At 34.5% G+C, this 15,966-nt stretch overlaps 1 protein-coding gene across 14 annotated transcripts in view; it reads left to right on the plus strand.

Annotated features, from left to right (window-relative positions):
- Nucleotides 1–15,966, plus strand: part of EPHA6 (EPH receptor A6) — an 811,402-nt gene that overhangs the window by 358,824 nt on the left and 436,612 nt on the right. For all 14 annotated transcript variants that reach the window (XR_004299778.1, XM_032406359.1, XM_032406369.1 and 11 more), the window contains one exon: nucleotides 13,129–13,284. Coding sequence is in view for 13 of the 14 variants with exons in the window: in XM_032406359.1 (XP_032262250.1) it covers nucleotides 13,129–13,284 (156 nt within the window). In the remaining variant the exon portion in view is untranslated. The remainder of the gene's footprint in view (nucleotides 1–13,128; nucleotides 13,285–15,966) is intronic.

The raw sequence follows: 15,966 nt of genomic DNA on the forward strand, positions 1-15,966 counted from the left end.
AAAGTTCAAAATCTCACTGCTAGTCTGAGATCCAAGTAGTGGTCTTTTGTTTCAGTCCTCAAAGTCTTTGGTATGTTAAATGAATGAAATCCATGTATATGCAGTTTGGAAGTAAACCTAGGAATTCATAAACAGGCTATGGGATTGATTTCTCAAGCTCCTCTCTCTCCATGTTCTTCCCAGTACTCTCTGGTTCACCATGGCTCCTCTCTAAGGTCTCTTGGCTGGAATGCTGGCGGAATCTTTATTTACTCCACTCTGCTGTGCACTTCATCAACTGGATATGCATCCAGGGCCAAGTGAGGCAAGGACAGAGAGAAAAAGAAATGCAGTTGGTAGGAACCGCAGCTTGAGTGAATGGAGAGGAAGTTTTCCCTTCTTAAGAATTTTGGCTCCTGTGGGTTTTCATTACTGGCCACCACCAGCCCCACCATTACCACATGATTGCTTAAGGGACAGGCAAGAGAGAAGGGAGAAAAGAAAGAGAAGCAAAGGAGGAAGGGATTTTCACATTCTCTCCTGAGCATTATGAGTTCTGTTTCTCACTCCCAGAATGAAGATGAGCAGGCTTGTCCTAGAGCTCTGTCTGTGACCTGGTGTCCACTTCTAGGTGTTTGGTCCATTCAGTCCAGGCTCCAAGTGTTGGGGGAGGAGGGAGGGAAGGGAGAGAAGGATGGTCAACTCATCACCAAATCAGTAGTACTGCATATTTTGATCTTCTCCAGTATACCTGCTTCTGCTTACTTTTCAGAGTCCTTAAATATCTGCTGGGTGTGGTGTGTTCAGATGGTTTTTCTATTTGTTTATTCAAAAGAAAGTCCACTTTAAACATTTCTTTGATTGAAGAAATCAGAATTAGTAACAGGACAATTTTACATACATTATCTTATCAGGACTTTATAGTAGTCTCCTGCAAGGAAAGTTAGGTTGAATATTTTGAAGCACAGCATACAAGATTAATAGATTTACATTTGATCTTGAGATTTTCCTTGGGTTGTTAGTAATAGATTATTCTGAAGAAACAAAATATTCATGGTTATTTACCCTTACATTTAGGTTTTTCTTTTCTTTTCTTTTCTTTTTATGTTTTAATTCCCTAATATTCCCTGCCTTCTCTGCATACATGGCAGCAAAACTTAATTTTCGTAATTGCAGAACAGCATCTAAGAAAGCAGTGATGATATTACCTATCCCAGTTTCTTAAATTCATGAATTTTAATGTTTTGAGAAATGATGCAGATCACATATTTTACTGATAAGTCATTCAGGTTTATCTAAACTTACAGACTATTGAAAACCGATGAGGGAAAGGCAGTCAATTTTATTAATACCAGTTTCTGTCACATAAGATGCAATTCAGTATTTCATCAAATGGTAAGAACTGCATGATATGCCAACTAGGATTTCTTGTGGTCCTTTGTCTTAGAGTTCTCTGATAATACAGATAAACCCCCAAAACATTGCTGGCAATGTATGCCTAACCATTCCATTTTTAAAATAAAGTATGTATATAACAGGTCCTACATTTCTTGATTTTGTTTTAGCAGAGACATTGTGTGTATGTGTGTGTGTGTGTTTATGTATGTGTGTGTGAGTCAGAGTACTTTCAAACCATATTTCAGTAATACCCAGAGACTTCAATTTTCTAAAGACAATGAATTTTCAAACATTTACAAGGGAAATTGCATTGCAAGGTATGTACTTCATTAACATTAGTGGTAATTCAGTAACTATACTGATATTAAATACATGCTTTTTGTAAAAATTATTTTGACCTTATGTATCACAATTCTTAATACTGTTATTTTATTTTTTTAAGATTTTATTTTTATTTGGGGGAGAGAGAGAGAGAGCAAGTGAGAGCACAAGAGCAGGGGGAGGGAGAAGCAGACTCCCTGTTGAACAGGGAGCCCGATGCAATGCGGGGCTGGATATGGGGCTGAATGTGGGCTCAATGCAGGGCTCAAAGCAGGTTTCAATGCGGGCTTGATCCCAGGACACTAGGATCATGACCTGAGCCGAAAGCAGCTGCTTAACCAACTGAGCCACACAGTGCCCCTCTTCTTGTTATTTTAAGCAAACATTTAAAGTTTCTCAAATTAGGAGCAGCAGAGCATCCAACTCTTGATCTCAGGGTCATGAGTTCAAGCCCCATGTTGGGCATGGAGTCTACTTAAAAAAATAGAGTAAAAATAAATAATAATAAAGTTGCTCAAATTATAAACATATTTTTGAAGTAGAAAACTATGTTTTAACTTGGATTATTATATAATTTTATGAGAATACTTACATATTTTACATTTTATAGATTACAATCATCAAATTACACTGTATTTGTAGTAGCACTCTTACTACTTTTATCAGTAGGTACATGGAAACATGAAAACAAATATTTAATAAATAATGGCTTGATTGTAATTTGATTATTTTCAACAAAATGTATTCCAATTATATAATTAGAAATTTAATAAAGTGTAAACTTTTTTGTTAAGCATAGTTTCTTGAACATATCAGCTTACTTCCATTCCCTCAGGATACTTCACAAAAATAAGTAAGGGAATATAGAAAGTCTACACTAACAAGGACAAAGTAGGGGGTGAAAGGAGTAGAAAATACTTCAGATGAGAAAGAGCAACATGTCAACAAAATTACAAAAATTAAAATCGAATAGAAAAGTGATAACTCACTTAGCAATGGAATTTGGTATGAGTGTCTGCAGGGATAGAAGCTACTTTCACTTTGTGCTATTTTGTTGGGTATATACTTAGGAGCAGAACTGTTATGTCAGAAGATATATCTGTGTTTATCTATAGTAAATACTGCCAAACAGTTCCACAAAGTGGCAGGACCAATTAAAACTTCTCCAGCAGTGTATGAGAGCTCATATTGCTGTATATCCTCACCAACACTTCGTATTGTGTGTCTTTTTCACTTTAGGCATTCTGGTAGGTGGCAGTTGTATTGCCCTGTACTTTGAAGTAAGTTTTCAAAGTATATCTTTGAGAAACTAAACAGGTGAACCTAGATAGGAGAAGGCTGTTATAAAACAGTGAAATAGGGGCATCTGGGTGGCTCAGTCAGTTAAGCGTCTGCCTTCCGTTCAGGTCATGATCCCAGGGTCCTGGGATTGAGCCCCACATCAGCTCCCTGCTCATCGGGAAGCCTGCTTCTCCCTCTCCCTCTGCCACTCCCCCCCACCCTTGTGCTCTCTCTCTCTCAAATAAATAAAATTTAAAAAATAACAGTGAAATATGAAGACAATTAGAAAAATAAGACTTTAAGATGACTAAAACAGTCTGATTTTTACTTGCAGCCAAGATACAGTAACATCTGTTGCCTGAAAAAAACCTAGAAAACACATGCAAAATATATGAAAGAAAATCATTTTAAGACAAAACATCAGATAATGAAAGACAGTGATCCCTGCTAGATGGTAAATAAAGGGAGCCCTACAACTGTTGCCACTTAGTGTCTTGAGACAGTTTCCAGGCCATGGTGCAGGGAGGAGCAACCCTGAGAGAAGCCAGCAGACTCCTTCTGTGGGTTGAGAAGATAGATCTAAGAGTCCATGTAGACCCAGACAGCCAGGTATCACAAAACAGTATGAAAGAGGAGAGGGCTTCCAGAGACCTGTAGAAGTTCTCCAGGAGTATTCACCTGAGATTGCTCATAAGCAAATAAATCAACAAAGTAGATTTAAATGAGATCATAAAAAGGATGCAATTATTTAAAAAAAAAAAAAAGGCAGGAAACGGAAGAAAATGGAGCAAAGAACAGATGCGACAAATGGGAACAAAACAGCAAGATAGACTTAAAACTAACCATTTCAGTAACCACATTAAATGTAAATAGACTAAACATCCCAATTAAAAGAAAGAAGTTGTCAGATTGGATTTTTTAAAAAAGTGCAAGACCCAGGTATGTTCTACCTGCAGGAAATGTGCTTTATTTTTAATTTAATTTTTTTAGAGAGGGAGGAAGGGAAGGACAGAGAGAGACTCTTATCAGGCTCCATGCTGAGCAAGAAGCCAGACATGGGGCTCAGTCTCATTACCCTGATGAGATCATGACCCGAGCTGAAATCAAGAGTCAGATGCTTAACCGACTGAGCCACCCAGGCACCCTGGAAATGGACTTTAAATATAAAAATTCACGGACACCTGGCTGACTCAGTCAGTAGAGCATCTGACTCTTGATCTCAAGGTTGTAAGTTTGAGTCCCATGTTGGGTATAGAGATTTCTTAAAAATAAAATCTTTAAGAAAAATTAAAAATAAATATAAAAATCCAAATAGGTGAAAATAAAGGGACACAAGGAAACTTTTGGGGTTGATGGATACATTCACTATCTTGATTGTGGTTAAATATTCATAGCTGTACACATATGCCAAAACTTAACCAATTGTGTACTTTACGTGCAGTTTTTTCATGCCAATTACACCTCATTAAAGCTGTTAAAAAATAGTATGGTATGTGTGGAGAATGGGAAGAAGTCTAAAATTTATGCTGCAGTGGGAGGGAAGTTTGCAAAAATAGGTGTGAGCTCAACCGTGAAGCAATTTAAATGCTAAACTGAGTTTGGACTTTGTGCTACAGACCAGGTGTTAGCAAACATTTTCTGTAAAGGGCCAGACAGTATACATTTTAGGCTTTACAGGCCAAGAGTCAAAATCAATGTCACCATGTACCTGTGTAATCATTTAAAAATCCAAAGGCTATTCTTAGCTCACAAGCTGTACAAAAACCAGGCGGTGGGCCAGATTTGGCCAAAGTGCAATAGTTTGCCAACTCTTACACTAGACAATAGACAGTAGCACGATCATCTCTACCATTTAGAAATATAACTGGCAGTGGCTATGATGTAGATTTGAGCAGGAAGAAAGCAGAGGCAAGCAAATGAGATGAATGCAGTAAGTACAAGAAATGGTGGATTTACATAATAAGGTTATAGTATTATGGATGGAAACTAAAAAATAGAATCATTATAGATCTTCTTTATCCATTCATCTGTTGATAAGTACTTAGGATGTTTCTGTATCTTGGCTATTGTGAATAATGCTGCAATAAACACAAGACTGCAGATATCTTTTTGATATCCTGCCTTCATTTCCTTTGGATAAATACTCAGAAGTGGGATTGCTGGGTCATATGGTAGTTCTATTAATCTTTTGAGGAACTATACTATTTGCTGTAGTGGCTTAAACAAGTTATCTTCCTATGAACAATGCAGAACAGTTCCTTTTTGTCCACATCCTTGCCAACACTTATTTTCTGTCTCTTTGATAATAGCCATTTTAACAAATATGAGGTAATATTATGGTTTTGATGTGCATTTTTCTGAGGATTAGTGATGCTGAGCATCATTTCATGTGTCTGTTGGCCATTTGGATGTCTTTTTTGGAAAAATGTCTATTTAGTTCCTATACCCATTTTTTATCCAATTACTTGTTTTGTTGTTGAGTTGGATTAATTTTTATAAATTTTGAATATTAACATCTTATCAGATAGATGGCTTGCAAATATGTTCTCCCATTTCATGGTTTTCCTTTTCATTTTGTTGATTGTTTCTTTTGCTGTGCAGAATCATTTAAGTTTAACGTAGTCCTACTTGTTGATTTTTGCCTTTGTGGCTTCTGCTTTTATTGTCGTATCGAAAAAATCTTTGCCAAAACCAGTGTCAAGGAGCTTTTCCCTATGATTTCTTCTAGAAGTTTTATAGTTTCAGGTCTTATGTTTAAGTCTTTAATCTATTTCAAGTAATTTTTCTGAGTGGTGCAAGATAGGGATCCAGTTTCATTCTTCTGCTTATGGCTCTCTGGTTTTCCCAGTAACATTTATGGAAAAGACTATCCTTTCCTTATTGCACATTCTTGGCTCCCTTGTCAAATATTAGTTGACCATATATGAAAGAGTTTATTTCTGGTCTCTCTGATATGTTCCATTGGTCTGTGTGTCTGTCTATTCTTATGCCAGTATCCCACTGCTTTCATTACTATGGCTTTCAGTATAGTTTGAAATCAGGGAGTGTGATGCTTCCAGCTTTTTCTTTTTCAAAATTGCTTTGGCTATTCAGGTTTTTTTGTAGTTCCATACACATTTTAGGATTTTTTTTCCTACTTCTGTGAAAAATGTCATTGGAATTTTAATAGGGATTGCATTGAATCTATAGATGGATTTGAGTCGTATGGACATTTTAACAATTAATTCTTCTGATGCATGAGCATGAACATCGGATATTCAATTGTGTCTTCTTCGATTTCTTTCATCAAAGTTTATAATTTTCACTATACAGATCTTTCACTTCTTGGTTGAATTTATTCCTATGTATTTTATTATTCTCTATGCTATTATGAATGGGATTGTTGTCTTTATTTCTTTTTTATGCATAAAATCAATATAAAATTGATAGAAAAATATGTATAATAAAAGTGATAAATACAATTTTAATATTGCTAATAAACAGCTCTTAAAATTAATAGAAACAACAAACAATGATATAAAAGAATGCATAAATGAGTATAACCAAATGACCAATAAAAATGTGCAATATTACCGGTAATCAGGAAACTTCAGTTAAAGTAACAATGATATTTAACTTCATATATTTTCAAAAAATAAAATATGATTTATATTTATTATAGGGATTAGTGGGGTGCAAGTTTAGGATGCTCTTTTACATTGTTGTGAGTCTTTAGAAATGTTTAGGAATGAAACACAGAAATGTGTGTTAAGAAAATAATAAACATACCCTAATCCAGAGTTCCCACTCTTGGGAACTGAAATATAAACATTATCACAAGGATGTTTACTGCAGCACAGTTTAGAAAGGGGTTCCCTCAACTGGGAGATTGTTGATAGAAATACTATAGGCACATTATAAAGAATTAACTCATAACCATTGACCTGGAGATATTTTCATAATATAGTAGTAATTGAGAACAAAAATCTATATTATATAGATATTATCCCAATGTTGTAAAATTAACAATAATAAATTCTTGTGATCATATATATATTACACATATCTACCCATCAATGTGTTGGCATTTTAGGGAAGTTATTTTTGAAGAGGAAAAATGGAAGAAAAGTTAGATGTAATCCAAATTTCTAAATGATATTTTAAAATAAATGTCCATACAGAGTATACATGTTATGATCGATTTATGTATCATAAGTGTGGTTTTTTTAATTTTATTTATTTACTTGAGAGAGTGAGAGAGAGTACAAAGGGAGAGGGAAAAGCAGACTCCCCCCTGAGCAGGGAACCTGACGCAGGGCTTGATCCCAGGACCCTGAGATCATGACCTGGGCAGAATGCAGCCACTTAACCAACTGAGCCACCAAGGCGCCCCTCATAAATGTCTTAATATAGAAATAAATAGGTACTTTAAAAAAAGAATCATTGTAGAAAATGAAAGTTTCAACTGAACATCTATGTTCAAATAGCTTTTTCTAAAAGAAACAAATTAGAAATTAGTGCATCAGATAATCTTTAAATTTCCAACAGTATTTTGTGTGGTATTGACATACATTGGAAAATATTCTTATCTTATGTGGGTGGTTTGTTTTTGGAAATGAAGTTTACACTCCCTATAAATAGATAAAGAAGTAATAGAGAAGAAAAATAAAACAATTTAAAAGTTCTCAAGATGTAGGTACTGATATCCCAGTTGTAACAGAAATACAAACAAAATCTAAAATCACTAACTGAATAGATATGTAGAATGATTATTACATTTAGAGTTCTAGTAATTTCATAGTAGACATTGGTGAATTATTTACTCATTCACTCATTAAATTTTTTAAGCATATGTAAAAATGAAATATATACTTGAAATATGTTAAGCATTATGGATATATGCCCATGTCTGGCTTGTGGCAGTTCCAAGAAATTGAGGTGATAAATGTGACAAGATAGTTATAATCTCATAAGATTCAAACTAATAGAGAGGTATATGTGGTATACCATTAATGTGTGCTACATAAAGAGAATGTAACTACCTAGAACAGTGGCTTTCTAACATTTTTAACAGCATAATCCTATGTTTTGAAATGAAATATTATACTAAACCTTAATATTAAAATAGGGTAATATTTTAACAATCTAAATGTGTTTTATAAGTTTAACATTTTAAGATTTTTAAAGACAATTTTGATGTGTACACAGTCATTTCAAATCAGAGATAAGGTTGAGAGTTGCAGTACCAACATCCAATTCATATTTATATTTTTTGTGGTAGGCAAAATATTCAAATTCAAAATCATATAGATAACTTCAACTGGAAAGGTTTTTTTTTTTTTTTTCCTAGCAGCCAGCTCACCTTGAGATATTAGAATAATTAGTTTTGAGTTGCAATTGAATCACTTTCAAAATCTTTATTCACTGTTTCCATCCCTAACTTACAGTAATTTAGCAAGCCAAAGACAAAAACAAAACCTATAAATTTATAGTAAGATGAATTATGCTATGATCAGAATATACACTAAGTAGAAATGCATAACCTTCTGCAGGAACTTAATTAGCAGAGTACTAACACTCTGTCCAATTCAGTGAAAAAAAATATGTGTTGAACACCTACTTTATGATAATCACTGTTACCAGCCTGCCCTTGACGAACTTACAGCCATTAAACAAGTAATCGCCAAGGTGTTGCTGAAAAAGTAACACAGAACATGTGACCACTGCTGGTTAACCCTCGAGCTGGACCCGGGCAGCTGGAGGCTCCTCAACCCCTTTCCTGTCCTTGGACTCTATGATCTGCCTACCATTCCCACAGTGGGAGCTGTTTTCAAGGACAGAGCCTTGGAGAGAGTAAGGTGGTGTTGAGACCATCTGGGTAGTATACGTGACTCAACCCATTTAAGGCCTTTATATAAACTTTTAAGATTCTGGAGGGCAGGTGCAAAGAGCTGTTTGTCTTTCAGCTGCCCAGAACAAGCTTCATATGTCATTTGCCTTGTTTATGAAACCTGCCACCTACCAATCTGGAGTGGCCTGCCTCTTTTTCTGTCTTCCCCTGCCTTCCATGCACAGCGTTAGTTTGCAAACAAACAGGTATTATTGAGAAGTCACAGGTGTTTGGAGAAACTAAACTAGTCTAGAAAGTCAGGAAGAAGTGGGACCTGAAAGAGGACTAGGAGTTAGCAAGATGATTGGGTCATGGGGTGGGATGGAGAAAAAAGATTTTCAACAGTAGAAAAGGTTTAAGCAGAAGAAAGATCATGGTAGATTCATAGAAATTAAAGGAGACCTTTAGCAAGTCATTCATTCATTCACCGAACACTGAGGAAGGGCCAAATAATGCCTGGCGCTGGTCCAAGCCCTGGAGATACACCTCAGTAAACAAAAGAGACAAAAATCTCTGCCCTAACAAAGCATACATTTTAGGAGGAAATAGCTTAAAAAATTAAACATATCATGTGTCAGATGTTAAGTTCTTTGTAGATAGGAAAAAGTGTGGAGGGTAATATAAAATGCTGTGGTAGGATGTAGCAGGAGGTGCAGTTTTAAAAAGGGAATCAGGTTTCATTAATACAATAACATTGTTACAAAGACCTGATCTAAGGGAGGGAGCAAACCATACAGATAGGCGAGTAAGAGCAAGTGTTAAAGGCCCAGTAGCAGGAGCATGCTTTCATGCAAGATTCTGAGGGAGGCCAGTGTGGCTGGAGCAGAGTACCTGATGGAAAAAGAACTGATGAAAAGCAGAGTCACAGGGAATGGGTAGGGAGCAAAAGCACGGGATGACTAGTAGACAGTTAATAGGGCAATGGCTTGACTAGGGGAAATGGAAAGCCACTGGACGCTCGGTGCCCAGTGATAATGTGATCTCATGCAAGTTCTGAGGAGATCACTGCCTGCTGGGTTGAGAATAGACTGTAGAAAGGCAAAGCTTTAATCAAGGGAGTGTGTGTGAGAGGGAAGTAGCTTCATGTGATGTGGTTGGAGCTGTAGGCAGGGTCAAACCACAGGGAAACTTAATAATCCAGTCCGTTTTAAACTAACACAAAGATGGTGGGAAGTTTTTTCAACAGGGAGATATAATGAACAGATTTCTGTGTTCAAAACTGCACTATCCAATGTGGTAGCTAATAGGCCATGAGGTGAGTAGGCACTTGAAATGTGGCTAGTTCAAATTGAGATGTGCAGTGAATGTAAAATACATATCAAATTAGTACAAAATAGTACCAAAAAACCCAAATGTAAAATATTTTAAGAGCTAGATTATATGTTGAAATGATAATATTTTGGATATATTGTGTTAAATAAAATATATTATTAAAATTAATTTTGCCTCTTTTTAGTTTTTTAATGTGGCTCCTACAAAATTTAAAATGACATATATATATAATTATATTATATATATATTAATTTTTAGTACTATTGGACAGAGCAGATTTAAAAGATCCTTCTGTTTACAGAATAAAGTAGACAGGGGGCGCCTGGGTGGCTCAGTCGGTTAAGCGTCTGCCTTCGGCTCAGGTCATGATCTCAGGGTCCTGGGATCGAGCCCCGCATCGGGCTCCCTGCTTCGCGGGAAGCCTGCTTCTCCCTCTCCCGCTCCCCTTGCTTGTGTTCCTTCTCTCGCTGTGTCTCTCTATGTCAAATAAATAAATAAAATCTTAAAAAAAAAAATAAAAAAGAATAAAGTAGACAAGATTGGGTGCTGAGACCAGTTAGCAGCCTGGTCTCTAGAAAAGTTTGACTATCACTAAGCTATTCTAAGTATTTTGAGAGCTGCTTTAAGCACTCTAAAATTCTAAAAGAAGGTGACAATTTAGCTGAATACACTTCAGATAAGAAATTATTTAAATTTTTGTTTTTTAGTTACCAGAGAAAATAAAGGTAACAGTGTTTTGCTGCACAAAATGAAGTTATTGGCAGGCTATTTTATATTCTAACCAGTGTTTATGACTGAGATTTGAATGACTGGTAACAGAAAGGAAACAAGGTTTACAGCTCTTGTTTATGTGTCTTATAGGTTTTGTATCTGCACATATAATAAACTTTAGTATAATCCTACAGTGTTCACATTCCTAATTAATTTATTTCAGGAATGGTCTTATTTCAGAAGGCCCTTATGATAATATTTAAATTATATTTAAAATAATATTGGAATATGCAGAATGCAAGCTCCCCATTTAAATTTGCAAATTCTCTATAAGCTGTGTGGTTTATTAGATTTATAAATATTGTAATAGATGAGATAAAGATATGATTAAATTTCTAGTTGGGTTCAACACTTAAAATTACTTGCCAAAGTATTACACATGAATTCTATGGAATATATTCAGTTATTTTAAACTTCATAATTAAGTAGAAAATAATTACTGACAAAATATATATAAGCTAGATTTATTAAATATTTTATAATACATTGTCTTGTAACTACTATATCATAAGATTAAATTTAGCAATTACATATTTTTTAAAGAATATTTTATATGTGAAAATGTTGGGGTTGAGTATATATTATCTACATACTCTGAATTTTGACAGGCTTAGAGAACTATTTTGATGATACAGTGTCTTTATTGATTAGTCATATAGTACTAATTTATCAGCAAGTTAAAGAGACTGTGATTGATATTTATGGATCACCACTAATAGCTTCATTGATAGTGAATAACCAGGTTTTTAAAAGTAATTTTACTGTACAGAATTGATCATAACTTCTCTTGAATTACTAGGTCATTTATATAAAGCAAACATAAACTATCAAAAATAATCCAATAATTATATACGTGCCTACGCGCACGTGTGTGTTTGTGTGTGCACGTGTGCATGCACGCACGCCCCCTCTTATGGTTTACGCCTCCTAGAGGATGAGTCAGTGGTGCATAGTGTACTACTGGTATCAATAGAATTGCAGTCATTTCGATCTGTGGGAACATTCATTAAAATATGTACCTAGGGAAAGACAAATGGTTATTTTATTGGGACTCATTTAGGTAGGAGTTAAATTTACCTTTAAAAAAGGCATTTTTTTCTTTCTTCCCTGAATATATAAGCAGAAGCCTTATCAAGAGATTATTGTCCATTATTCTTAATTATTGTGTATTTTTAAATAGAGCATTTTGTGAAAATGTATTAGATTAAAAGAAGTAGTTAAAACATTTTTTAACATAATGTATGTTACTGGAAAATTATTTTTCCTTTTTTTGTATATCAGTGTTAATTTAGAAGGTGGTCAGCAGTGGTTTCTTTGAGACCAGAAACAGCTACCCCCTCAACATTCAGGACATTGGATGTATACTTAGCATAGGATCCTTTTTTTATAGATCTTCCATTCCTGTGAAAAAGTACCCTATAAATAACAACATGGTTAAGCAAAAAGAAAATGCAGTCTAATAAAACATTTCGTCACATAACTTTTATCATTTACATTTCATTTTCATGATTTTTTGGTGAAAATTTGGTTATTTGCTTTCAGTCTTCATGGTTCTTGCCATATGTGTATAGCATGTATATCTTATTTACTTAATATTTTGTCTGCCCACTTTTGAAATTAATTCAAAAATTTTAAATGAATGTATTTAAATATAATAAACAGAAAAAAAATTGCTTACCATAAAAAATAAAAATAAAATGATAAAAGTAAAGCAAACTATAGGTAGATTCTTGCTAAAGTCTCTGAACCTAAAGCCAGCTTTCATTTTGTTTAAAAAAAAATTTTTTTTTTCACCAATAGGACAGGTGTTAAGATATACCAGCCCCACACTGGGACTTTCTCCTTTAGTACTCAGAAGGACTGAGGGAAAAATGGAATGCAAATACATTTTGCACAGTGTAATTCAATGTTATTTAATGCTATCTCCTAGAACTACACAAAATCATTCCCCTTACTGCCAGTGAGCAGCATCCCCACACTCTGGTAATCAATTATTTTGTGTATGTGTATCAAGTACGCTTTCCAAAATTAGCAACCTGAGCCTAAATATGACGTCACCATTATGTTACTGATTTTGAATAACTAATTTCATTGTTAATATTAACATATATTGACTTTTCTGTATATGTGTAACACTGAACTCTGAGATCAAAATGTGTATCAATTAAAACATGTATGTGTACAAATAAAATAACTCAAGCAATAATAACAATAAAAATATTTTCCTCTTTTTACAGCTTGCAGACCAGGATTCTATAAAGCATTTGCTGGGAACACAAAATGTTCTAAATGCCCTCCCCACAGTTTAACCTATGTGGAAGCAACTTCTGTCTGTCAGTGTGAAAAGGGTTACTTCCGAGCTGAAAAAGACCCACCTTCCATGGCATGTACCAGTAAGTCTATACATTTTGCATTTGGAAATCCTGTTTTCAACCCTTTGGTTTCCTTATTCTAAATTGTTTTAAAAACTAGATATACAAAATTCTGTGGCAACAGTGTATTTGTCTTTGATAACAGTGAAGAAAAAAGTTTCTCTTTCTCTCAGCATAGTTACTTTTCATCTGCTTGCAAAGGAAGTGCCTATTACTCAAAATTCACATTGATCCAGGACATGCAAATCCCAGCACTGGTGTGAGGCCCTGGAAATTTTTCCAAACCATAATCTGTCCTTAGGAAGTTAAAGCAGTTTAAGGCTACCTAAGAATTTATAAACAAAACTTGTTCTTTGCTTCACCCTTGTCCATTTTAAGGCACATCAATTTAGGAACATCAAGTTCAGTGTGTGGGGAAGCTTCCAGATGGAACTTTAAAAGTCATTGTGCTATTGTTTGGCAGGAAAGTTCTAGTTTTCCTTGACATTTGTCTTTAAAGGAAAGTGTTTTAAGTTTTTCCACATTTCACCTTTCACTTTCCAATTTTTGATTTGGAACCAATAGAATATTAAATTTAAATGTGAAGGTCATTTTAATGCATGCACCAAGAATTTTAAATTATTTGTACTCTTTTATTATAAAGTATTAGGAATATCTGTACATTTAAAAAGTAAAAGTGAATCTATTAATGCATTGCTAAGCTATGCAAAAGTAAAATGTCATCTCTTAGGTAGCTATAAAAGTCTTGTTAAATACATAAATAAGATATTACAGTGAAAATTTGCCCTTCTGTTTGATGAATTGGTGCCAAACTATTGCTTATCTTATGTAATTCCATAAAGGCAAAAATAGATTGAGAATTATGTAATGTTACATATTCCTTAGAGACAATGGTGATGTCCCATTTCTTTTAACTGATGCAGTCTGTAGAATTATCTGCATTACTACAGACTTTAATATAAAATATTTTTATAGAATACATTTAATAAAAATGTAACACATTCATTAGTAGATGTAACTTTTGTTTTCTGATTGTAAATGCTGAGTGACCATTTTCTTCAGAAAGTTGCAGCCTGGAAAATTACTACCTGACATTTTTTTTCATTGGGAACATATTTTAAGTTAATAAATAGAAAATAAATCTGAAATATAATTTCTCACCTAATTATGTAAAGAGTTTTTAACAGGAAAACCTTGCTGTTACTATATATATGTAATCCTTCTTGCATGGCTACTGTATATTATTATATTATATTGTGGACAGCATACTCCAGCTTAGCTAAATGGTGGCATTTCAAATGGGTAGGAAAGTATTTCTCAAAACCTCTATCAGAAACTGAGTGGAACTTCCCAGGTAAGTGATCAAGGAGAATTTTTCTTTTTATTTTCTTAGGAGGCCATAAATAGACAATTGACAAATTGAAGGAATAAATTGGTTCCCATCAATCTAACCCTTCAGTAAGGTAGCAGGATAGGCTTGCAGTTCTTTGAAATGAGAGTCTGGTTAAGGAAATAAATATTGGATACAACAAGGTTCACGAACCTGGTAAACTAGTCAGTCATTGAATCAGATATGTGTACTTATCAGCTTAATGTTTTATGTTTCTTGGATTTTTCTTTCCTCTAGAAAATTTCCTTTCTTATACTTGGTATTATAAATTATGTTTTTATGTTTTTTATCTTTTATGTTTTAATTTTATTTTAATCAATAGATATCATATACCAGGGAACTCTAATTGTCTGTCTGGTCTTTCACCATCTTTATTAATCTCTTGTTATGGCTGTTTTCTTTTTCTTTTCTTTTCTTTTACTTTATTTTATTTTCATTCCAGTGTAGTTAACATATGGTGTCATATTAGTTGCAGGTGCACAATATGGTGATTCAACAACTCCACACATCACCCTGTGCTCATCATGGCCACGCCAGCCTGCAGCTATACTAAATATAGAAGCAGAGAAAGGTTTGATTCTGCTCATTGTTGGGCAGAGTCTTAGACAGAGAACAGGATTTTGTGTTGCCATCAAATATTGAAAGATAAAACCATCCTTAAAAAGGCGAAAACTTTGGGCGCCTGGGTGGCTCAGTTGGTTAAGCGACTGCCTTTGGCTCAGGTCATGATCCTGGAGTCCCTGGATCGAGTCCCACATCGGGCTCCCTGCTCAGCGGGGAGTCTGCTTCTCCCTCTGACCCTCCCCACTCTCATGTGCTCTCTCTCATTCTCTCTCTCTCAAATAAATAAATAAAATCTTTAAAAAAAAAAAAAAAAGGTGAAAACTTTAGTGAGATCTCCCTAGTCCAGCCTCAGGAGGTCCCCTCTCAAGGCTTTTCTGTGCTACTCTCTTAAGAACTTCTGTCATGTTTTAACAAAACTTAGCATAGTATATTGTAAGTTAACCATCTTTTAGAGTCAAATTATCTGAGTATGAATCTTGGTGTTGGTGCTTAATAGCTGTGTAACTTTGGGCAAATTGTTTAACCTCTCTTAGCCTCAGTTAACCCATGCATAGTGATAATAACAGTATACTTCATTCTGTAGCTACGGTGATTAAATAAGTTAATATTTGAAAAGTGCTAAGAACAACACCTAGCACATAGTAGGTGCTACATATATGTTTGTTTAACACAGAAAGTTATTCTCTTATAATCCATTTTGAAATAGTTTTTGATCAGCTAGTATTCAAACTGTTATACACTTTATGGTT

Source organism: Phoca vitulina, unplaced genomic scaffold (assembly GCF_004348235.1).
Source record: "Phoca vitulina isolate PV1807 unplaced genomic scaffold, GSC_HSeal_1.0 scaffold8, whole genome shotgun sequence".
Classification (NCBI taxonomy): Eukaryota; Metazoa; Chordata; class Mammalia; order Carnivora; family Phocidae; genus Phoca; species Phoca vitulina.